Here is a 26,102-nt window from a genome sequence, read left to right as displayed (position 1 = left end):
AAATATGCCATTTCAGTTTCGGGCTCTTACATTTACTCCAAGATCAACAACCCATCGGATCTAGCTTTATCCAAGAGCCAAAAAACTAAATAAACAAAAGAAATTAATTTAGTATCGGGATATTTCAAAGAATATATCTCTACTCTTTCGGGGTAGGGTAAGGTTTGCGTACAATCTATCCTTTCCAGACCCTACTAGTAAAATCTTACTGGTTTGTACGCGTATATTTCAAAGAATATAGAGGGATGTGTGTGAAATTGAAAAAAGAAGAAAGAAGAAGTTGAGAATAGAGGGTTGTGCGTGAAATTGAAAAAAAGAGACGAGTAAAAATCATTGTGGCTTCTAAGATGGCTTTTAATTTCTTCAAAGGGAATCAATCATCATTTTATTTTTTGTGACTTTTATGCTATTTAGATATTAATATTTTATACATGTGAAGAATATAAAAATAAAACTTTTGTTACTTTTTGCCCGTTGATTAAAGGGACAAAAGGTCACTTTGGGGACATCCGATAAAATGGAAGGGACAAAAGGGTCATGTGTCGTGTGCACAATAATCACACATGCTTGGGACATTACATTCTTTTTGTACGCATTAATATAGATTTTGTTTACCGTAAAAATGATAATAATAATTAAATTGATTGATGGAACTCTAAAAATATGTGATCTATTTTTATGCTAGTTTATTAAGTAGTTGATGCTATGTGTGAAGTTTGGAAACGAGATAAGAGCAAGGAGCGAATTGATAACTAAACCGATGGGTCAATTATTGGGGCCTCGTGCTGATTTGGGGCCTCGAGCTTGCTGATTTGGGGCCTCGATAACTAACAGTTGAAGATAAATCAATGGAGGCTCTTTATGGCCAATGATAAGCAATAAATGATTAACAGATATGAAAATAATAAATGAAAGCAATAATATCAAGAGAATAAGTTAGAGAGCAAAATGGAATGTTTCTTGTATATTTCGTGTGGAGTAATTGAAGCAACAACCACTTACAAAGTGGGAAGGATCTCATTTATATAGGAGGAAAATCCTATCATAGTACAACACGCATTAATTACAAAGATACGGAAACGTGACAACTAGATGACACCCTGACTAGGGTCTTAGAGTAGCTCTCTAGACTCTGTCAGTCCTAATCACGTGCCTCGGAAATTCCCCGTTTCTACCGTGGTTGTGGTCAACATTATCCCAAGACCGAGCGTCGACGAACCTCAAGGGAGGAGACTCGATCATAACCTTGTAGCCTTGAGACTTCGAGACGGTCTTCAGGTGTTTTGATAATGAGAAATTGAACCCTCCGATTTCACCGTATACAGATAGTCCCCGCGTTTCTTAGAGAGGAGTGATAAGAAATGATTTTGACATCCAACTCTTCGGACTTCCCGCAATGATGTCACGCTGATGATATCATACTTATGATGTAAACCTTCACGATAATCGGTACATCCTATGGACTTGTCTTTTCAGCGTCATTCAATGTGGTGCCGATTCCCATTCTTCAAGGAGACCGTATCGCCATCGATACAGTTTTCAATGGCGCATTGATTGCGCCTGTCAATCTATCTTTCAAAGGCATTGATGGCATTGTCTTCTTGCTTTTTTATTTTTGTGTAAGGACCCCTTGTGGGCTTTTGTAATCATATGTAAGGACCCCTCGCGGGCCGTTGTAATCAAATATTTATGAATATAAAGACGTTTCTTCAACCTTTGTCTTTGATGCTTGCTATATTTCCTTTCATATGCACTTATGGAGACTCTGAATGCGTGATTTTATCGGCTACTGCCAACATCGAACCCAAATGCAAGTGTTTTTTTCGTCCTCTAATTGATTAATACGGCCTCGCGCGGAACCTTTTACGATCGCTTGGATCGAGCCTGGATCGGGCCAATGAACTCGGGTCGCCGGGACCTTAACTTCGAGTAGAATGGAAGTAACGCTTTGGGCCTTGAAACCGTGATTTATTACTTAAGCTCCATGGTAACCTTTGAGAAGAAATTTGCTCGGAGGCCCGTGGATAGGGACTGTCTTTGATCTTTCGAGGGCAATCCCCGAGTGGAAGTTCGTTCAAATTCGGACCACTTGGAAACCTGCTTTGAACTTAGCGTAAATAGCCTTAAGGCGCTGTAGATAGATCCAGGAAGAGTGTTTATCCGAGCTTAGACGATATCCCGGGGCCAAGCCCACATGGGTGGAGCCTAAGCACTTATTTTCTTGGAGCCTAACTTCTCCCTGGAGAAGGTCTTCGAGGTCGGGTACCACCTTGGGACTGGCGATGATGTTGTTGGCTTCTTAGAGCCTACTTTTCTTTGATGGAGGTCTTCGAGGTCGGGTACCACCTCGGGACTTGAGGGAATATCGTTGGCTCCTCAGATCTTAACTTTCCTTTGATGGAGGTCCTCGAGGTCGGGTACCACCTCGGGATTGGCGAGAATGTCGTTGGCTCCTCAAAGCTTAACTTTCCTTTGATGGAGGTCCTCGAGGTCGGGTACCACCTCGGGACTGGCAAAAATGTCGTTGGCTCCTCAGAGCTTAACTTTTCTTTGATGGAGGTCCTTGAGGTCGGGTACCACCTCGGGACTGACAAAGGCGTTATTGGCTTCCTAGAGCCTAACCTTGTTCTGATGGAGGTCCTCGAGGTCGGGTACCACCTCGAGACTGGCGATGGTGCTTTTAATCGGCTTTGAGGTAGGCGGATTGTCGCCGTTTTTCCCATATGAATACAAGGACATTTTTGCTTTTTTGGAGGTCCCACCATTTTAAGCAGTTGCCCTTTTTTTCTGCGTAAACCTTTCGTTATTTTAGTACTAACGTACTTTCACGGATTCCCGCTTTAGTTCTCCAATTCTGTCGTAATCATGACCGCTGCATCGGGTTCTGCCCAACAGAGAGGGGAAGGCTCCGCCTCCGGCATTCAGGACCAACGAGAGCATGCCTTGAAGGTTGCTTCTTCGATAGGAGAAGGACATTTTGGGTTAGTGAGAAAAGACTGTGGATGGGGGGAAAAGGTAGTGTTACAGATACTTCCCCCGGGTGAGGGCATCACGGATCGTGCCGATGGATTCTTGAATGTGTATACATATCCTTTCATACTGGGCCCCCTTGATAGGGTTGTGCTCTACCTCTACCTAGAGTGTCGGGTTACCTTGTGGTAGATCCATCCGTCATTTTGACGAACAGTATAGATGGTAAGATTTTTCGTGGAGAAGGCGGGGCTTGATTTTACTCTTAGTCATCTTATTAGGTTGTACTGGCCTGTCCACCCTCGAGGTCTGCTGACCATGCGATGCCGATCGACCACGTCCTTCATTGTTGATGATGAGGAAGACAGAGACCGGGGATGGACGAGTTGCTTCATCCGGGTGCGGACCGCTGACATTATCCCCGTGGAGCTTATGCCATTCCCTGAGGAACAGAACTATACACGTAAGTGGTACATTTCGTGCCTTCTCAGTTCTGTCTATGGCGAAAGCCCGATTTTGTAACATTGCCTTCTTTTCTTTTCCCGCAGCGGTTTTATGGGCACCGGGCGACGTTCCTGATTTGTCGGATTGGGTCCGAAAGTTGGCGACCCACTCGACCTGTGATGAGCACAAATGGCGAGCTGTGTCCCGGGGCAGATGGGAAGCGAAACATCATGGTGAATGATGTGTTATACCTTCCCCTCCCTTCCTTCATTTGGAGAGGCATTTTCCCTTTATGCGTATTAAGATTGATGTTGTAGAAATTGAAGAACCTTTCGAGGCGAGGCCGCGCTCCTCTGGAGAGGGGGAAGGGTTGCCAACTCCCGAGCTAAAGAAATACAACAATAAGCAAGAGATGCTTTTACAGGGCGATGGAGCTCAAAATAAAGCAGAACGGGACCGGGTCTTTGGAGCGGAAGCATCGTCCGGGCCTGCCATGTCCGCGGTTCCTGGTTCTGGAAATAGGGTTTCTCTATTGTTGTCGCCTTCTTTTTCCGTCGATAGTTCTTCGGGAGATACTAGAAAATCGGGGCCGCATATACCGAGCGACCGTGCTTCGACCGGAGTCGACTCTTTCAGGGATGAAGGAACTGGATTGGCAGGTGTGTGATCGGCCTTCGAGGAAGCCCAGTGGCTTCACTTTGTGGTGAGTTTAGGCACAGGTCTTTCGAGCTTCGCGCCTTCCCTTCCTCATTGGGTTTTTTTTGTAGGCAATTGATAAGCTTAAGTCCGGGTTGCTTCGTTGTGAAGCCGAGCTACGGAAAGCTCTGGACGAGGAGATATCCCTTAGGCTCCTTTGTGATGAAAAGGAAGTCGAGCTGGTACACTTGCAGTATGAAGTGGGTCGGAGCTTGAATTACGGGATCGGGTAAATTTCTGTCCTAGGTGAGCGTGTATTCCGCCTCATGGTTCCTGAGGCTAATGCTTAGTTTATTTCAGTTGCAGAAAAAGATGGAGGCCCTGGAGCGCCTTCGAGATGAAGTTGGTCGGGCCAGGCATGAGCATGATGAGCTAAAAGCTCGGGCGGAGGCTCAGGCTTTAGAGGGGAAGGACGCCCTGGATAAAGTTCCTGCTTTTGAAGCCCAACTTCGCTTAGCCCGTGATAATAATTTGGTTCAGACAGAAATGATTGCAAAACTCGAGTTCGAGCTTTCGAAAGTCAGGGCTGAAATCATTGATGCCCGAGTAGAAACGGCAATGAGCCGGATTAAGGTTGACTAGGAGATGGCGATCTATTCAAAGGATGTTGCCGATGCTCAAGCTGAGCTGAAAAGGATCCTCTACCGCGAAGGGAGGATTGAATAATATGCTCATTGTAAGTCTCGAAGAAAGACCTTCGAGGAGATCTGTGCTAGGGGCTTTGTCCTCTCGAAGGAATTGGCGCTAGCAAGGGCGGATGAGCGTGATGCTTATTTGCTTTTGCCCGATTCCAAAGAAAGTGAAGATGAGGCCGGCGGGCCGTAGCCCTTGGGGGGCCATAGATTTTGTCGTCTGTATGTAGCACTTTCATAGCATGTTTGTAGATGGAGATTGCGTTTTTTTGCATGTGTATGGAAGAAAATCTTGCGGCTTTATTTCCCTCGTATCTTTTTCTGTCTTGAATTTGGCCAGGCGAGTTGGTTTTTGCGCTGGTAGGAATCCTTAGAATTGTGATGTGGCCCCGGGTCTCATTAGACTGGCCCGTAGGCTCTTATGTACTTTTGCTCTTAGGCATATTTAGGCCACCCACTTTGGGATCAGTCCCCGAATCGGGCATCTACTCGAGCTTGTTTGACCTTCGAGTGGCCAAAATTTAGGCTGGCGATAGTGGCTCTTACGCTTTTGGTTGATGCGACCTTTTAGTGTATGTGGGTTGGCGACAATAGCTCTTATGCCTTGGGTCGATGCGGCCTTTTAGTATGGGCTGGCGACAGTGGCTCTTACGCCTTGGGCCGATGCGGCCTTTTAGTATGGGCTGGTGACAGTGGCTCTTACACCTTGGGCCGATGTGGCCTTTTAGTATATGTGGGCTGGCGACAATGGCTTTTATGCCTTAAGCCGATGTGGCTTTTTAGTGTGGGTTGGCGACAGTGGCTTTTACGCCTTGCTCTTAGGCATATTTAGTTAACTATTTTGGGTTCAGTCTCCAAATCGGGTTACGACTCGAGCTCATTTGACCCTCAAGTTTTGTATTTTTGTAGGTTGGTGACAATGGCTCTTACACCTTTGCCCTTAGGCATATTTTGTTAACTGTTTTGAGTCTAGTCTCCGAATCAGTTTACGACTCGAGCTCATTTTGACCCTCAAGTTTTCAGATTTCAGGCTGGCGATAATGGCTTTTACGGCTTGGGCTGATGCGGCCTTTTATGTGTATGGCCCTGGGGCTCATTAGGCTGGCGACTATGGCTCTTACGTGCTTAGTCAATACGACCATTTATGTGGGCTTTATTTTTCCCTCGATAAGGATAGATAGTGTTTTCCTGACTCTTCAACGGCTTAATAAAAAACCTCGATTGTGAGCCGTTATATTGCGATGATCGAGCACTTCGGGAGGTTTTGGCTCGGAGGCTGAGTATCTCAAAGCCGATGTTTAGGAGATGACATAGTCGAAGCTCTTTTGCCTGTATCGAGGGTAGCCTGTTTAACCGGTTCTTTCCGAAGTAGATTCGGAGTAATTGAAGGCCTTGATTTTGTAGAGACAGTCGAGCGTCCTCGAGTTGCGTTAGTTCAGCTGGTACAGTTATGTGACCAGAGTCACTTGTGTTTGGACGGAGCCTTTAAGTCCCGAGTAAAGTAGTTTCGGCATCTATATCAAGGGTATGCCTTTTTAGGGTCTTACAAGTTTGATATATAGCCGAAACTTTGGGATCGGGTTTATGCCTTTAGTAAGGTCTTACAAGTTTTACATGTCGTTGAGGTTTTATAGTTTTGGATACTTGGTACAAGTATTTTTCATGCCTTGCTTGAAGTCTTACAGATATAGTTGCTGCCTTATGTAGGTCTTACGAGACCGAGTCTGCCCGCTCGGGGTCTTATGGCCTCAGGTTTTGATAAGTCGATGGAGGTGGCGCTTGACGGCAGTCCTTGAGTCGTCGAGGGTTTCTTGACTCAGGAGCCATTATTTGCAAACTTTGTATTGCCTTGTCGAGGGCTTACGATTTTAGAGATCCCGACCCTTAGGTCTTGTATTTTTTGAGATTTCGATGCTAGTCCCCAAGTATTCGCGGTACCTTCGGCATTGGAGATGTTCCACAATTTTCATGTTGCCTCATCTGAGGGCTTGTGATTCGGAGTTTTGACCCGAGGGTCATTCAAGTTTTGAATTGTTGACGCCAGTCCCTGTGTTTGGGACGTCTTTGGCGGAGAAGTCATTTTTGCGCAGGTGCCGAGCTTCTTTTGGAGTGCGTGATGCTTTGATAAAAGATATTCTTCAATTGTTTGGTACAAGTGTACATGTTTTTGGTGTCGGGGGCCCGGCTATACGGGCACGATTCGTTCGATCGTTTGGCCCGGTACATCATTTTCCTATTGTGACCCCATTTGGCGTTCCTTGGCTTTTTCGAGCGGATGGCCTTCTGGGGGGGATGCCCCTAGTGTTCAAGGTTGATTACAAAAGAAGCCTTGAATACTTGTTGGATCTTCCTTAGGCAGCATGTGGATGTTGCCTCGTTAAAAACCTTGCCGGTAAAACCCTTTTCGGGATAAAAATTCGGTCGAAGGAAAAGAGTGCAACGGATGCTTTAAAACCTTAAGGTCTTTGAGCTGGGTTAGCGCTTAACTGCTTCGGTTAGGCACCTGCTTAAGAGTTAGTATGAAATATGAAATGAAAAGGGAGATGGTTATACCTTAGTGTGGGATGTGTCCGCGATGTTTCGAGGATCGATATGTCCTAGTTACTCGAGACGAGGACGCGGTACAATCCTTTACTTTGTTTAATCGGGTTTAATTGAAGGTGTAGTTCAATTACCCTTCGGCTCTTTCGCGGGTAGAGGTATTGGTGTCGGTGCCACGTCGTGCACCGCAAACATTTCCCTTGCCGCATGTTGTTCTCCGTAGATGGTTTTAATCCCATCCTTTGTCGAGAATTTCATCATTTGGTGGAGAGTGGACGGTGCTTCTCTCATACAGTGTACCCACTGTCGTCCGAACAAGGCGTTGTACCTCATGTCTCCTTTGATGACATGGAATTTAGCATTTTGGGTTATGCCAGCCACAGTGACCGGGAGGGTGATTTCTCCTTTCGTTGTTTCACTTTCCATGTTGAATCCATTGAGGACTCGAGTGGCGGGCATGATTTGGTCAAGCAGTCCGAGCTGCTCTATCACCCTCGAATTGATAATGTTAGCCGAGCTACCTGGATCTACGAGTACACATTTTATTTGAAAAGCATTTACAAGGAAAGAGATTACCAGTGTGTCATTATGAGGTTAAGACAATGTCTCGGTGTCCTTTTCGCTGAAAGTGAGGGCATCCTCGGGTATATACCTTCGGGTTCGCTCTTCTGTGGTGATGGATATTTTTGTCCTTCTCATCAGGGGTTCCTGCGAGGCATCGATGCCTCCCAAGATCATGTGGATGACATGTTGTGGCTTATTTGTTTCATTCTTCTTGGCTGCCTCTCTTTCTCGGAACTGATTTTTGGCTCGGTCGCTAAGACATTCCCGGAGGTGACCTTTGTTAAGTAGTCGAGCTAACTCTTCTCGGAGTTGATGGCAATCCTCAGTCCTATGGCCGCCGTGTTGTGAAATTCGCACACTATGTTATGATTCCTTTTTGAAGGATCTGATTGTACAGGCCTGGGCCACCTGATGTCTCTGATTTTACTGATGGCGAATACAATGTCTGATACATCGACGTTGAAGTTGTATTCTAATAAGTGAGGTGCCCCCGTTGGCCCTGTGTTCCTATCAAATCTGGATCTGTTGATGAGTCCCCGAGGATCATGTCCTCGGTATATCCTTCGATCATTGCTAGGTGGGTTGTGCCTCGGGGCGTTTCTCCTATCTTCGGTATATGGCTGATATCTCTTTTTGTTTGGCTTTGGTTCCTTTGTCGGGAGCCTGCTTGGGTATACTGAGCCCGAGGGGGCTCCCATCTAGTCGTCTTCGGCCCTGATCTTCGACTTATATCAGTTGTGGACATCTGACCAAGTCATATCGGGATATTCGATCAAATTCTGTTTCAACTATTTCGAAGCCACTGAGCTTCATTCATTCAGACCTTGAGTGAAAACCTGCACTTCCCAGTCGTCGGAGACTGGTGGTAGTTCTATCCGTTCCATTTGGAAGCGAGATACGAATTCTCGCAGCATCTCGTTCTCCCTTTGCTTGATCTTGAAGACGTCGGATTTGCTCAATGCTACTTTGATGGCACTGACATGCGCTTTATGAAGGAGTCTGCTAGCATGGCAAATGAATCTATGGAGTTAGGAGCTAGGTTGTGATACCACATCATGGCCCCCTTCGAGAGTGTTTCCCCGAACTTCTTTAGAAAGACGGACTCGATCTCGTCGTCCTTTATATCATTGCCCTTCACTGCACAAGTGTAGGCTGTAACGTGTTCATTGGGGTCTGAGGTCCCGTTGTACTTTGGGAGTTCTTGCATTCTGAACTTCTTTAGAATGGGTTTCGGGGGTGCTTCCTCTGGGAACGGCCTTTGTATGAACTTCTTCCAATCCACGCCTTTCAGGACCGGGGGTGCGCTCGAAATTTGGTCGACCCTAGAGTTGTAGGTCTCGACCTTCTTGACGTTGGCTTCTATCATTCTCCCACCCGATTCGATCCTTTTGGTGAGGTCCTCAAGCATTTTTACGATGACAGGGTCGGCTATCGACCCGTTGTTGCTCGAACTCTCCGGTACCTATTTGGCTGGGGGAGTTGTCCCCGGTGCTACCGTGCTAGGAGTTTTCTGGTGACTTTGCAGCTGAGCAATAGCTAGCTGTTGTGCCTGCAATATTTCAAAAATAACATGAAGGCTAACCACACGTTCTTCCCTAGTTGGGGTTTTCTAAGCTTCTTGTGGATCTCCTTGACGCACGCTCCTATCGGTATGCGAGCTTATATCAACCCGTTGGGCATTGCGGGAGATCGCTATCACGCCCCGAACCTGGGAGCGAGACCAGCACCCGGTGCCTCACCTATCCTTGCGTACCAACTTGCGACTAAGGAACTATGAACATGTGATTTCATACTTTGGCCATGGGCCATATTGCAAGACAACTGCGAATGCTGATTAAATATCAATATAAAGCATGGCCGACAAGGCCGTCATAATTATTGCAGCTGACAAACCAACAAAATATATATACAAGGCCTACAAGCCCAACATATTACACTAACTGACAAGATATGTCTACAAGCCTCTACTGATGGATATATTGTGATCGGAATAGCTTCCTGACCTATTCGTAACATGTATACATATATATACAAGATGTACATAAGGTTCTAGACCCGGCAACTCCGAAAGGCATGGAGCTTACCGATCAAGCTGAACTCGAGCAACACTTAATGAGGAGGCCTACCCATCTTTTTGTCTGAACCTGCACGCATGAAATGCATCGCCACTAGAAAAGGGACGCCAATACGAAATAATGTACCGAGTATTTAAGGCAATATACTGAAAACTTAAACTGAACTGATAATATAGTAACTGCAAGTAGCTGGAAGTCAAAGATAATCTGAAGATATGCTTACCGGCTGATACTGACTCAACTCTCTCAATATAGGAAGTAAAATAGCTGCAGTCCCTATAAGGCTCGGTATATATATATATATATATATAAATTCTCTACCACAGTAGGCTCGCTCATAGGCAATCGGCTATGCTAGGCTCTATATCTCGACCAACTAGGCTCGCTCATAGGTGCTCGACCACAGTAGGTTCAGTATATAACTTACCATCTGATCAGAGGTTACCTAATAGAGGCATGCCATCGATTATAGCTCGATGGTAATGAAAATACTTTTAATACTGTATATATGTAAACTCTCTGCTCTTTTGACCGAAAGAAGGAAATACTCAACTGAATATGCAGTCCCGATAGAAAGAATATGGTAACTTACAAAACTAGGAAAATATATGTAATTTGCGAAACTAGCAAAATATACGTAAATTCCGGGATACGAATTTTTCTCAATACCTCGTTATCAAACTTGTGTAATTACGATATCATGTTGATCTGAAGGAAAAGCTTAGCCTTAAGCTGGAGTAGGAAAAAACCATGTGATGCTATTATTCCATTTTGACGAGTACAAGAATATTGAATCTCTATTCGCTTCTCGCTCTTTACTAAACTTAACTTTTGCCTCTTGTTCCGATTTTGGATCTAATATTGAGTTCAACAATGCCTCTGTAGCTATTAAACATTGGTTTCTCCTTACTTTGCATAGACGAGGCAATTTTGCTTTTGAAAGTTCTTGAATCTTTCTGGAAACTCATTTAAATGTAGTAATTCCATATGTTCTTTACAAATGAGTTATCTGTAGAACTTTGAGATCCTATTGAATTTGTTAAATGAACTCCCTCATGAATTAATGGATCTGGAACTAAGAATCATTTTTGTAATACTAAAATATGGACAACCTACTCATAATCCTCCCAATTGTCTCCATATAACCTAGCTTATGGCGTAGGTCATCCCCTACTTAAAGAATGATTTTTGCCACCCGATATCCTTAATGTGACACATATATCAAATGACTAATGAGTCATTTTCCAAAAAATGGGTTTGCTGTCATATTTTGTCTTTGTATTTATCCAAAGATTTTAATTTATTAGTTAATCTTCCACTAACAATTAATAATTACCCAATTATCTACATAATTACGAATTATCTCAAATTACTTATAATATTACTTACTTTAAACACACGTTATACACCTTATCATCATGGCCATGGGGTATCTTATATGGTACTAGTTCATAAATACCGGGTATTTTATCTCGGGCCGTATTTTATCCCAAAATATCAAACTTCGACGAAATTCATTTTCTTTGATTTGCTTACCCTCTTACCTTCAAAAATTTACTCATCACTAGTTATAAATATCATAATTTCTTATAACCTCAAGATAATCTCATCCCCGATTCTACGTCGATTAACTTACGACGAAACATTTGCGTATGAAATGCGAGATATAACATAACACCTTATTTCCGAGATTTCATCAATTTATTTATGGTGCACTTTCACGTATAAAAATATGAGGTGTAACATTATTCTCCCCTTTGGAACATTCGTCCTCGAATGTTGACTGATGCACTTGCCATTGTCATAGCTTATAGTCCTTGCGAATACTTTAGTGCTCTCCTTGCCATCCTAGGCAGTTGTTCTGTGAATAAATAAAAGGCCCAGGGTATTCCCACCTGTAGGTCTCTTTCTCACACCACAGCATGTGATCGGAATTCTTCCAATCTCGTAACTCTTGATACCTTTTGTCATGTAGCCTGTATGACTTTTTCATTATATGTGCGCCTATGCGACTCTTCTTCCCTTTTTCCTCTAGCTTTTGGCCAATCTCTGGACTTCACCTTGTAAACATATATAGAGCTTGACAAGATCCCTCTGGGTATCTATGGGTATACCGAAGCTCTTCGTTTGGTACTTTGTTGACCTCACGAATATTGCTATACCTTATTTTGTTTATCCATCTGTATGACTTTACTGCACCTAGGTAGGTCATACTATACCATAACTCTTACCTCAATTTATCCTTACTGAGGTCTGCTACTAAACTCCTGGTTACTTTCGTTGCTTATCCCATATGTATAAATCCAAGTCCTTTAATGCTCCCACATTACTGTTCATCTTAAGAATGACAGCCTAATCTCATCTCATACTTTGTGACTTTTGCCCATCCATTGTTAATTCACCTTACATGGGTGAATAAATCCCGTACAATTCATGAATCTCATTCTTCAAATCATTACTCAATCGAAGGCCCAAACATCATCCTTTATCTACCACAATTACACCCTTATTCTACTATCATGGCAGCCTTCCATCTATTTTAAATATTACTTATGATGAGTAACTCCTTTGAGTTAATTTAGGCTATACTGAGCTTTCTTATAACTTCGAGAAATCATCAGCTCTTCTTATTTTCATGTGCTTAATCCTAACGACTTATCCATCCTCGTTACCTTTTCACTCACCCTTCTTTATCCTTACTCATGCCATAAAACTTTGTCGCTTTACTATACTTTAGCTTGCAACCTAAATGTATCTATTTACATTATTCGTAGCCTCCCTTCAACTTGATTGCACTATAGATTTCCTTGTGTTATTCTGGAACATCAAGCGAGACATCACCTCATCGTTAACTCTTCTTTACTCTCTTCACTAGATCTCTCAGTACTTAGAAACCATAGGCTGGAAGGTACGCCACTGACGAGGCTGCTATCATTCCTGGATATTGAATCTCCGCTTTTCTAGCCTTTTATCCGTAGTATAGACTATTCACGACCTTCTGCATTTGAGTATCTTGTATGTTGTCCCCTTTTACCTTTCTTACCTTAAAATCTTGCAGTATCTTCTATCTCTTTCATGACCTCCCATCCACATAGGTATGATTCACATCCACAACTTGAAGCTCTATTATAATACTCACACCTCTGGCATATACATAATTCGGTGGTAGCTTCATACTGGTACTTTTCTAACTGGCTCTATCGTAGAGCCATTATGGAATATGGTGGTCTTATTGTACTATCTCTCTTATGCCTCTGATTTTAAGGATGATCCTGCAATGTTCTCAATCATAATTTCTATAATTGTCTGGGGCCAATTATCAAACATCTGATTTACTTGGTTGATGTAACTCTTTAGTTTTTTCTTCCTTCTAATCAACCTTTATGTAGGCTTAATCTATCTTCTGATCTGTTGATCATGGTATTTAGTTATTACTTTAGCCTTTCATGGACACTATGGAAAACTACGATACAATCTTCTAATAATTCATTCCTTTGTCTATGACCTGGGTTCAATTCTTTCTTTTAACTTATACCGAACTCTTTTACAGCCGTATGATTGTGAACATATATGCTGCATGGATAATACTCTAAACTCTTAAGTGAGTTCATAATGTAACCAACTCTGGATCATTCATCGAATAATTTCTTTCGTTTTATTTTAGCTTTCTTTCAACGTAAGCTATTACTTTTCCTGGCCTTTCTGCCCCTTATTGCATCCATACTTAGCTTATCTTAGTGCCCACACATGCCAGAGTTTTTGTGTAATTCATATGATCTCTAATAGTACTTTTAATTTTGCTTCTCGTTCATTAGTCATGAAAGGTGCCACTTTCCTTTTGAGTGCTCATAATGTTGTTATGAGAATGTTCTTACACGACCATTTCCTCTTTAGGTTGTTGTGCTTAGGTTGAAGCCTTCTTCCTTATTTCCTCAGCTAGTCTTTCGTTGCAGTACTTAGGGAGAACCTTTGACTCCCGTAATGTTGTGAGCTTATTACGAACCTTTTGATGTCCTTCCTTGCCTATAATCATCCGTAGTTGCTTACCTCCGTGCCCGTATGCTTGTAGGGTTGCTTCTGAACTGATATTTTGACTGTCTTCTCGGTGGTACTTTCTTTTATCCCCATAATACTTATATGGTACCTTTAACTACCCTAACTCCTATTTGAATATATCTCAACTATTATAATGACATTACTGCAAGGCTGAATTCTCCATGTTGGGGTTCACTACCTTTATCTTGCATGATCTGTTGATTTGTCTGCAACTTCTTGTCTAGTCATGACTAGGCTCTTCCTAAATCAACTACTAATTACTTGTCGGCCCATTCTCATATCCATATTCTGCGTAATGTTTCTTGGGTTATTTCCTTGTCTTAACTTACCTTACGTACTATCTCATTATCTATCAATAACATCCCGTGCAGGAGCCCTTACTTCCTTTCGGATAAGTGCAACCTCATCTATTTCTCATTTTTTATAGCATTCTCCCTTTATTATTCCATATTCCCCCCTTTAGGGGAGTACTAAGACTTGGAGCTATGACGACCTGCCTATAAATGTTTTTCCTCTTCATCTTTGGCGTCCTTTCACATTATCAATCACCATTACTCGCCTTGCGGTAATCCTTCTGTACCAAGGATAACAAAATCCCTCGCTCGCGATAGTGACACTTAGTGTAACTTGCACATACAGTTCCTTAAGCTTAACTTTGCTTATATTACTTGCTTCAGGGAAACGTCGTCCCGAATGACCATTCTTTGAATTTCTTATGAATCTTCTTATGTTGTCCATTCTATGATTGACGGAACACAATCTAAAATTCTCATGATGCCGACCATTATCAAATCACTAATTCACTAATTCAAGTTTAGTTTATCTTGCTCACCAGACCATATTGATTTCTATTATTTTATGTCCAACTTTTCCTTTCGGTAGTTGCGTTGGAGTCACGAACTTATTTCTCGAAATGAGGATATGACTTTATGACCTATACTCTTTTTGTTGTCTCAAGGCCTGTAACCTCTCGTCTTTTCCTTTACTTGACTATAGATTTTGTAATATTGTCATCTTCTTAATCTGCCTTCGTCATCCATGTATCACGCCTTACTCATAATACTTCATTAACTCTCTTCTTATTTCCCACTAACATTTATGTCTATCACTTTATTCTTGGTAACTCGAACAAGACATTCCTTTGCTTTTAGCTCCCCTTGCTCCATCTACTAGCTCTTCGGGTAGTCTAACATTCTTTCTCCACTAGGGACAGGAGCCTTACTAAGGTAATATTTATCCCTTCAAGGCTTTCAGTGCCTATCTTTATAGTGCTCATATCTAGCTGTACTATTTTAGAGTACGTCATCTGGGTGTCTCACAAGGAGATCTATTAGCACATTTGCAATATCCTTCGGAAATGTCAACTGACGCAAATAATTCATCCATTATTTTGGGTTATTCTAACCCCAACCATATCCTGATATCCCGTCCTTATCTTAACTATACCTGTTAGCCCCCATAGGGCATAACTGAAATGGGTGCGACTAATTGTATATAACTCTGTTACTATTGAATATAACTCAAAAAACTTATGTTCTTCTGCCTAAATTATAAACGTTTTAACCTTTATTAACTAGGCGCCTCGTATCTTTCTTCATCTTGCTTCTTTTGCTTGTTGAAACTTGTATTTATCTTATGAATCTCTCATTGTCTTTCACCATAAAGATGGATAGACATTCTTGCCTTAAGGCTTCTTATCAGGAAGCTTACACCTTTCAGTACACCCATGATCTGCTAAACACCTCACATTTACTTATCGTAGGCATCATACAAAAATCCAATTCCTCTGACTCAGCTCTTTCTCAACTAGATCTCTTTCCATCCTTCTTCCGGATGTAAGTATCGTCTTATTATGAATGAAATAGAATTTCAGAGTTTAAATTCTTATAAATGAGCTCTACCACACGATCTAGAGTAAGAAGAAAGAGTGACAATTCTAAATGCCATATAGCATCCTGATTATAAGTGTGGTGTACGACACACCCATAAACAAGACTCTACTAGACACGACTTGTAGACTCCCTAGGACAGAACTGCTCTGATACCATTTCTGTCACGCCCCAAACCTGGGAGCAAGACCGGCACCCGGTGCCTCACCTATCCTTGTGTACCAACTTGCGACTAAGGAACTCTGAACATGTGATTTCATACTTTGGTCATGGGCCATATTGCAAGACAATTGCAAATGCTGACTAAATATCAATATAAAGCATGGCCGATAAGGCCATCATAATTATTGCAGCTGACAAACCAACCAAATATATATATATACAAGGCCTACAAGCCCAACATATTACACTAACTGACATGATATGTCTACAAGACTCTACTGATGGATATACTGTGATCGGAATAGCTTGTCGGCCTACCCGTAACATGTATACATATATATACAAGATGTACATAAGGTTCTAGACCCGGCAACTCCGAAAGGCATGGAGCTTACCGATCAAGCTGAACTCGAGCAACACTTAATGAGGAGGCCTAGCCATCTTTCTGTCTGAACTTGCACGCATGAAATGAAGCGCCCCAGAAAAGGGACGTCAGTACGAAATAATATACCGAGTATGTAAGGCAATATACTGAAAGTTGAAACTGAACTGATAATATAGTAATTGCAAGTAGCTGGAAATCAAAGATAATCTGAAGATATGCTTACCGGCTGATACTGACTCAACTCTCTCAATATAGAAATTAAAATAGTTGTCAGGCCCTATAAGGCTCGGTATATATATATATAATTTCTCTACCATAGTAGGCTCGCTCATAGGCGCTCGGCCATGCTAGGCTCTATATCTCGACCAACTAGGCTCGCTCATAGGTGCTCGACCACAGTAGGATCGGTATATAACTTACTATCTGATTAGAGGTTACCCAATAGAGGTCTGCCCATCGATTATAGCTCGACGGTAATGAAAATACTTTTAATACTGTATATATGTAAACTCTCTGCTCTTTTAACCGGAAGAAGGAAATACTCCACTAAATATGCAGTCCCGATAGGAAGAATATGGTAACTTACAAAACTAGAAAAATATATGTAATTTGTGATGACTAGCAAAATATACGTAAATTCCAGGATACGAATTTTTCTCTATGCCTCGTTATCAAACTTGTGTAATTACGATATCATGCTGATCTGAAGGAAAAGCTTAGCCTTAACATACCTGGAGTAGGGAAAAACCATATGATGTTATTATTCCATTTTGACGAGTACAAGAATATTGAATCTCTATATACGCTTCTCGCTCTTTACTAAACTTAACTTTTGCCTCTTGTTCCATTTTTGGATCTAATATTGAGTTCAACAATGCCTCTGCAGCTATTAAACTTTGGTTTCTCCTTTTACTTTTCATAGACGAGGCAATTTTGCTTTTGAAAGTTCTTGAATCTTTCTGGAAACTCATTTAAACGTAGGAATTCCATATGTTCTTTACAAATGAGTTTTCTGTAGAACTTTGAGATCCTATTGAACTTGTTAAATGAACTCCCTCATGAATTACCCAGATTTAATTTGATAAAATGAAAAAGAAAGAGAATGAAAATGGTCTTGAGAAAAAAAGTTGTGCATCACATACTATGAAAGAAAGGGAAAGAGAATAGGAATAAAGGTTGGCCTTGGGAAGAGAAATACATTGGGAATCGAAGGTGGCTACAACTTTTAAATAAATTGGGCCGGAAGGCCATTTCGAATCAATGATAAAAAATAGGAATGTTTACCTCTATCAAAGGTTGATACCTTATTTATTTTAAGTAAATAAGGATTTAAAAAATTATATTTCATAGCTACCTTCTGATTTTTATAGCCAAATATCTATTTATAGTTATCTCCTACCCTTAAGCCATAAAATACTCTTTGTATTATTTTTTTCTCTCATTATTTCAGATTTTTCTCCACCCTCTCTCTCTCAATGCCAGTTTTTCTCCATAAATACAATTACTATTCTTCACTGATTCATCTCCATTGTCTCGCGAAAATTTCACTGTCAGTGGGCTGGGGTTCAGAATCAATGTCGAAATCAAGCCCTAGAGAGAAAGATCCACCCCATTCTAATGGCCGTTGAATTGGCACCCTGCTCCATTTGGATGCTAATAAGTTTCACTTTTATAATGAAGAGTATGAAGACGTTGCTTAGCCTATGAAATTCTAGGGAAATTCTCCTTTTTTTTGTCTTCTCTTCTGTTTCATGGAATCAACAATCTGGAGGCTATTTTTTTGTTTCAATTGAAGTTTGTAAATTGTAATTTTATTTGAGGAAGAAGTGGCGAAATTGCATCCCCATTCCTTTAAAGTGTTCTCAATCAACGCGAGCAGTACTGCTATTTTCCTTTCCAAACCTGTATTTCCTTTTGAAGGCAGTGTGCTATTGAAAATAGGGAATTTCTTATTCATTCATCTCTTTAGTGCTTAGATCTTGATGAGATTTCCACTCCTTTAGAGAAAATGACTTTACTGATATGCTATCTGCCCATAGATCAGTGGCAGTGTTGTTGGCCTAGAAACGGACAGGCGAATTGAGCGAAAATAAACATTAGGGTTTGTTCTTGAACAAAGACGACAGAGTTTGGGGCTGAGCAACTTGAAATTTCTGTTAATATATTTCAATGTATTTCAATGTATCTTGTTGTATTTACATGTATTTCATTGTATTCATTGTCTTTTTTTTCATTGTATTTCAAAGTATCTTGATGTATTCCATGTATTTCATTGTATTCACTGTCTCGTTGTATTCTATGAATGTATTCATATTTTTTTTAATTAATATAATTTATGTATTCAGATGTATATATGTATTTAAATTGCTCTGTTTTTGTTGTATTTATCGACTGGAAAAAATATTCAGCATATTTTCTCTGAAGATTGCTATGTTTTTGCGGTGTTTTTCGATTGAGAATCTTTTTATAACTGAAAATACAAATTTATGTGTTATAATTGAGTTTGTTGAGTTATATTAAGAGTCTATTATATTAATTGATTCACTTTCCATTTAAAACATCTGAATAGACCATGAATTGCGCTATTTACGTTACTGTATTGACAAATACATATCGTGAATACAGTCGAATACAATAATCTGTCTAGCTGTAATCCCCTGTTTCATGCCGTGAATACAGTCGAATATAAAAATTTGTCTAGCTGTAATTCTCTGTTTCACGCCTAGAAATGCTACTGTATTCATGAATACAATAGCTTAAATACATCGAATACACTCTAAAAAACCTAAAAACATAGCTATATGAAGTAATATAGTAAATGGTAGCTACAACTAATTAATAACCATTAAAACATAGTGGTTTCTGAAAGTTTCTCTAAAAAATATTGGCTAAATTTTTTTTTGAAAGGCCATACATTGTCATTTACTCAAAAAAGAAGTTGAGAATGAGTGGTAAACTAGAGCTGATACCTCATATCTTATGCGCCTTCTCACTAAGCTGTATAAAAGAACGGAAGTTCTAAGAGTAATTGGTAAAAATAATACCACCGAACTGACAAGAGAAGATTGTTCATGTGGTAGGTATCCTTCACCTCTAACATTTGCGATTTTTTTATGTAATTATAATTATTTTTAAGAATAAAGATGATTGTTTTAATGATGTTTGGTTGGGAGAAATGGAAACAACAATGGGAAATTTTCATAAAATACTATCTTTTAGTAGTAATTAGCCATCTATAGATACCATTTGCTATATTACGGATACCTTTTCTGTGGTTGTAAGATGTATTTAAGCTATTATATTCATGAATACAGTAGCAAAAATAGGGGTGAATCAGGGAAGTCCAGCTAATCAGTTGTTGTATTCGAGTGTATTCGACTATATTCATGGAGTGAAACATGGGATTACAGCTGGACAGATTATTGTATTTGACTTTATTCGACTGTATTCACGACGTGAAATAGGGGATTACAATGTTTTTAAAACGGAAAGTGAATCAATTAACATAATAGACTCCTAATATAACTCAACAAACTCAATTATAACACACAAATTTTTTATTTTCAGTTATAAAAAAGATTCTCAACCGAAAAATACCCCCAAAACATAGCAATCTTCAGAGAAATTATATAATACATCTGAATACATAAATTATATTAATTAAAAAAACATATGAATACATTCATGGCATATAGCGAGACAGTGAATATAATGAAATACATATGAATACAGTGGGATACATTGAAATACAATGAGAAAAAAAGACAGTGAATACAATGAAATACATAGAATACAACGAGATACATTGAATTACAATGAAAAAAAAGACAATGAATACATGAAAATACAGCGTGATACGTTGAAAATACATTGAAATATATTAACAGAAAATCAAGTTGCTCAGCCCCAAAATCCGTCGTCTTTGTTCAAGAACAAACCCTAATTTCCGGCGAATCCGCCGTCGAGCAAAAACCCTGAGTCTCACTTGCCACGCATCCTGTACATTGCTTCTGACACATGTTTGAACCAACGATAACCATTTTTGAATGATTTCTTGACTTTTCCTTCCACGGAATATATCTTATATTTGACCACCCTCTTCTTCCTTTTAAGCTCTGGCGTTGAATACCATGGCTGATTCTCTGGTAATTGATAGTTACTGGATTTTGAGGTTTGGTATTTGTGAGAAGGCATCATATCCGTCAATGTTGTCGTCACCAAGAAAAGTGGTGGTCGGTTAATGAATCCGGTATTATTTGGAAGAGAGAATGACATGTACCAAATTAGAGAGAGAAATAAAATAGTGTAACTGAATAACGTATTTAGTGGCTTAGAGCTAGGAGGTACCAAAATTAGATATTTTGCTATAAACCGTAAGGTATTTATAGAATATAATTTTTTTAAATGGTACTTATTTAAAATAAATAAGGTGTTAACCTTTGCTATAGGAGATAAAAATTCCAAAAACAATCTCCGCACAAAAATTAACATTGTCAATACACTACTTGGTTTCACCTTTCCTTTCACATGAAGTTAACATTATTTTATACAATATATCGTTCCACCTGTTATTTTTCTCATAACTAACACATGTAAAAGTTATGCAAGAATTTATGTATTATTTTATGCGAGATAGAATATGGATTAAAAATTCGGAGACTAGTAATATAATTAAATGACAAAAATGACCTTTTGTGAAGTAACCAATACTTTATTTGGTTAAGCATACTCTAAAATTTACACTATATAATAACTTTTACTGCAACAAACCATAGGAAAACTACCAGCTATGTCCATTTATAAGTAGCTTATTACAAAAATTGGTCAAATTTATAAATATTGCTAATATTAGCCAAATATTACTAATATTAGCCAATTAGCTATTTGTAGCTAAAACAAGGTCAGTTTTTCTTTATTTTGAGTGGGTGTTATTAGAATAGATTGAGTACATTTTAAGGAATTTGAATCTCTGTTTTGGGATGATTTGGCGGAATTTTGAGGTGGTTTGAATTGAAAATTCGAAGTAGGAGATGAAACATGACAAAAATAATTTGTGTATCACTCTGTGTATGATTTATGTATCATATTTGTATCAAATAGGTATCACATGTATATCCATGTATATCTCTGTGTGTGATACATGTTTGATACATGTGTCGCAGAAGAATTTTTTGAACTCGATTTTAACTACAAATTTTGATACTAAAAGTCTAAATTAGTCCAAGTCACCTCCAATCTTTCTCAAAATTTGCATATTGACTCGTTTATATATTTTCAATGAATTTCAACCATACACACTGAAAAAGGTCCTTTTTTGCTTAGAATTTAGAATATTGTGTGTGTGTGTGTATGTGTATATATATTGTACTTCATCCCTTTGTTTGCAACCTCATCCATGAAATTTTCTTTTCGGGTTGCATCTAATGTTGCCGATCACGCTTAAAAATATGGAAGGAGATCTTTGCATATGATTATTGGAGAAGAACCTTATTTATTTGGATTTTCAATTTTTATATGTGTTTGGTTAGTTTTGGAAAGTCTATGATTAATGGATTAATGGATAGAGATTGATAAGTTAAAACTTATTTGGGACATTTATGTAAAATTCCCAATAAATAATTCTTACATCACAATAGCAAGCCATATTATAATCTTTCCATTAGAATCCCTTGAATTAATAATCCTTACATTACATTCCTTGCATTATATAACCAAACGGACAGGACCATAAGGGAAATGTTGACAACTGAAAATTCCTTAAATTTACTTTGTACTTGTTTGCAGTGGTAAAAATGGTACTATAAAGCAGTATTTTCCTCTTGTTTTGTTAACGCTGAAGGAATTAGTTAATGCTGAAAAATGCAAACAACCACTTGAAGACAAGGCAGCTGCCTGATTACATTTGACAAATGGAAAGTTCCATTATGACGTTGCGGTAATTGTCTTTAGAATATCTAATTGTCAAATGTTGAAGCCTTCCTAATAGTTCCATTAGTCTCAGTTACATACGCAAATCCACTTTATAAAGTAGTTGTTGTTTGTTACGTTAATGGAATAGTTAGTTGTATTTCCATCGGCAATTCTTTCTAACTATATATATATATATATATATATATCTCAGTTGATCGATTATCCCCATAACAAATTCGACATGGATTCTCCTGTGTTGCATGAATTCAGAAGGCAGGCTTCCTTGTTCCTCAAAGAGAAAATCAGGACTGCTCGACTGGCTCTTACAGATGTTACTCCTCCTCAACTGTAACTTTTCTTGAAAACTAACTTTCATTGATTTATCTTTAATTTTCAGTCAGTTTCTTCTTACTTATCATTTTTGTATTAAAGGCTGGCAGAAGAAGCAACAAATGGAGATTTGAGTGCACCAAATATGCAAACCATGAGACTAATATCACGTGCAGCCTTTGAAGTTGATGATTATTGGAGGATCGTTGATATTCTGCATAAGAGGTTTGTATGGCCAGACCTATATTATTTGTACTTAAATTGCCTGGATTTGGAATTCATTCATTTTAGGTATGTGCACAGATTGTCGAAATTTGAGACAAGAAATTGGAGGTCATCTTATAAGGCTCTAACGTTATTGGAATACCTGCTAACTCATGGACCACAAAGTATTGCAGAGGAGTTTCAAAGTGATGAAGATGGTATCACACAGATGGCAAGTTTTCAATATGTTGATGAAAAAGGGTTGGTATTTATTTACACTTTGCTTTCCATTTTCTCAATATTCTACTAGCATTATATATGTGTTGTGCAATGCAGGTTTAACTGGGGATTAAGTGTTAGAAATATGTCAGAGAGGATCATAATGCTACTGGAAGACAGAAGCTTCCTGAAAGAAGAGAGAGACAGAGCGCGAAAAGTGACTGTTGGAATAAAAGGGTTTGGGAGTTTCTGCAAACGTCCGACCATTTCCGAGAGGTGCAATACTGAACAAAGGCTGGGAAGTGCTCTCAATGATCCAATTAGTGATGACAAGACATGGGATCACCATCCATTCTGTGATAGAGACAATAATCATAGCCAAGCTTCCTTGCTTTCCACCTCAGGATGAAATCATGTACTAGTATTACTTTTCTTTATCAATGAGATTGAAATATGATTATGGAAAGTTGAAACTTCTAAATCAATAAAAATAAAAGAATAAGATCATCCAACAATCAACTCCTTTCAATCAAACACAGAGAACAACAAATACAGAAAATAAAACTAGAATATAAGATGCTGCATTTCGACAGTATTTTGCATTCACCAACATTATTATTCTTGGAAAATCAGAAGCACTTTCTGTGAACGATTGACGGACCAGCTTCATCATACTCTGCCTTTGCTATCCACATCTGCAGACAAACAAGACATACAAACTGCATTAGCAACTGTCTCAAGCTTCTCCATTTAAGTAATTATTAGACAGACTGACAAAACCGCTGTGACTTTTTTCTTATAGGTAGAGGAGGGTGGGGAGGGAAGGGGGGAAGGGAAAGCAAACCTGCTGGAAGGTGCTGAGGGATGCTAAGATAGAGCCTCCAATCCAGACACTGTATTTCCTCTCTGGTGGTGCCACAACCTTAATCTTCATGCTACTTGGAGCCAAAGCAGTTATCTCTTTGCTCATTCTATCAGCAATACCGGGGAACATAGTAGAACCGCCACTAAGCACTATGTTTCCGTAAAGATCCTTTCTAATATCCACGTCGCACTTCATGATAGAGTTGTATGTGGTCTCATGGATTCCTGCTGCTTCCATTCCTATCATTGAAGGTTGGAAAAGTACCTCAGGGCATCGGAAACGTTCAGCACCAATGGTGATCACCTGTCCATCAGGAAGCTCATAAGTCTTCTCGACAGAAGAGCCAGATTTTGAAGTCTCCAGTTCCTGCTCATAGTCGAGAGCGATGTAAGAAAGCTTTTCTTTCACATCCCTCACTATTTCCCGCTCAGCTGTGGTGGTGAACGAGTAACCACGCTCAGTGAGGATCTTCATCAAATGATCAGTGAGGTCACGGCCTGCCAAGTCAAGACGAAGAATGGCATGTGGAAGGGCATAACCCTCATAGATGGGGACTGTATGGCTAACACCATCCCCAGAGTCCAACACGATACCTGCAGAGAGAAGAAATAATTAGTTGCAATGATCTGAAGTGCTCCTAAGTATGCAAGAAAATATGGGTCCAATGCCCCAAATATCTCTAATAACAAGTGAATCACATAATCCCTGTGTAAGCTGACAAATGAACAGTTTCTTCGATGGTAAGTAAAGAAGTTTATAATCACCATTGGACATTGGTTTTTGCAAAGGATAACGAAAAAGAGATTACTACTTTGGTACATCTAAGACAATCATTCTCGAAATACAAACAACAAGAACTTTGCAGTATCTGCATCAGTCCAACCTATTATAATGCATCATACGAGGACTTTATCCCATAAGTAAATAGTAATTGTAATGCTAAGCCCGTAAGGTCTTTTCAAGGTAGCAGAATCAATAACTTGACAGCTCACATAGTAAAAACATAATAACTTAACAAAAAAGTAAGGATTTATTACCAGTAGTACGACCACTAGCATACAGTGAGAGGACGGCTTGGATAGCAACATACATAGCTGGAGTATTGAAAGTCTCAAACATAATTTGGGTCATCTTTTCACGGTTAGCCTTGGGGTTAAGAGGTGCTTCAGTTAGGAGGACCGGATGCTCCTCAGGGGCAACACGGAGCTCGTTGTAGAAAGTATGATGCCATATCTTCTCCATATCATCCCAATTGCTAACAATACCATGCTCAATTGGGTATTTCAAGGTTAAGATACCACGCTTTGACTGAGCTTCATCCCCTACGTAGGCATCTTTTTGACCCATGCCCACCATCACACCAGTATGGCGGGGGCGTCCAACAATGCTAGGGAATACAGCTCTTGGAGCATCATCTCCCGCAAACCCAGCCTGTATAATAAGAATGTCTCAAGCTTTTTCAAAAACAATAAATCACAAGTTAACAAACATCAGTAACACAATATTATAGGACAACATAGACTTCAGCTAACCTTGACCATTCCAGTTCCATTGTCACAGACGAGTGGCTGAATATCCTCGCCGTCTGCCATCTATGCTATTTTCTACATCCAAAACTGAAGCCTCAGTACAAGATAAAAATCACCATCTATCTTGCTTCTGTATTAGAAAATTTGATGATTCAAAATGACAATTAACCTTAACAGTAATCAAATGATCGCGTCGAGCTTTCTTAATCAAATACAAATCTATCCAGAAACCACAGCAAAATTCAACTAAGAGCAGAAATTGAGAGCCTTTTGCTAATAAATAGGGATATCAATCAGTATTTTGAAGGAGATCCATATGTGAGTCAGAAATGCAATAAAGGGTTATGAATGTCAAGCAAAGATCCATCGGAATAGCATTTCAAACTAAGTATGTATAAATATAGCTGAACCATCCAACAAGATCATTTTATCTTCCTTCTTCCATAGGTCAACCGAAACTAATGAAACGACAAAAGAAAAACGACAAGTAAGGATCAACATGTAGCTATCATACCAAAGGAAAATGCACAAGAATTGCACCTTTTTTTGGGATTGGAGAGAGAAGATGTATTGTATCGCTAGGCAAAAAGGGATGTGAAATGGCGACAAGCCTTTTTCTTTCGAGAGAAGA

The 26,102-nt window shown here is 39.6% G+C and overlaps 2 protein-coding genes across 5 annotated transcripts; one reads left to right on the top strand and one right to left on the bottom strand.

Annotated features, from left to right (window-relative positions):
- The first annotated feature begins 22,559 nt into the window (after positions 1-22,559).
- Positions 22,560-23,486, top strand: LOC104235698 (uncharacterized). Its single transcript, XM_009789508.2, has 4 exons — positions 22,560-22,672; positions 22,757-22,879; positions 22,958-23,119; positions 23,195-23,486. Exons 1-4 carry the CDS (start codon positions 22,566-22,568, stop codon positions 23,484-23,486), a joined length of 684 nt encoding a protein of 227 aa, XP_009787810.1. The 5' UTR covers positions 22,560-22,565.
- Positions 23,487-23,534: 48 nt separating this feature from the next.
- Positions 23,535-26,102, bottom strand: LOC104235696 (actin-like). Of its 4 annotated transcripts, none has more exons than XM_009789504.2 (5): positions 26,012-26,102; positions 25,475-25,546; positions 24,980-25,373; positions 23,922-24,535; positions 23,535-23,772 (listed from the first exon to the last, which is right to left on the bottom strand). In XM_009789504.2, the coding sequence occupies exons 2-5, from the start codon at positions 25,532-25,534 to the stop codon at positions 23,707-23,709; spliced, it is 1,134 nt and encodes a 377-aa protein (XP_009787806.1). In that variant the 5' UTR covers positions 25,535-25,546; positions 26,012-26,102; the 3' UTR covers positions 23,535-23,706. The 4 variants fall into 4 exon arrangements, with proteins under 4 accessions (XP_009787806.1, XP_009787807.1, XP_070012420.1 ...); XM_009789505.2 differs by having other exon boundaries at positions 25,986-26,084; XM_070156319.1 differs by having other exon boundaries at positions 25,475-25,601; positions 26,012-26,082.

This window comes from Nicotiana sylvestris, chromosome 9, assembly GCF_000393655.2.
Source record: "Nicotiana sylvestris chromosome 9, ASM39365v2, whole genome shotgun sequence".
Taxonomy (NCBI): Eukaryota; Viridiplantae; Streptophyta; class Magnoliopsida; order Solanales; family Solanaceae; genus Nicotiana; species Nicotiana sylvestris.
Note: the sequence above shows the minus strand (reverse complement) of the source record. Positions and strands in the feature narration are given on the sequence as shown.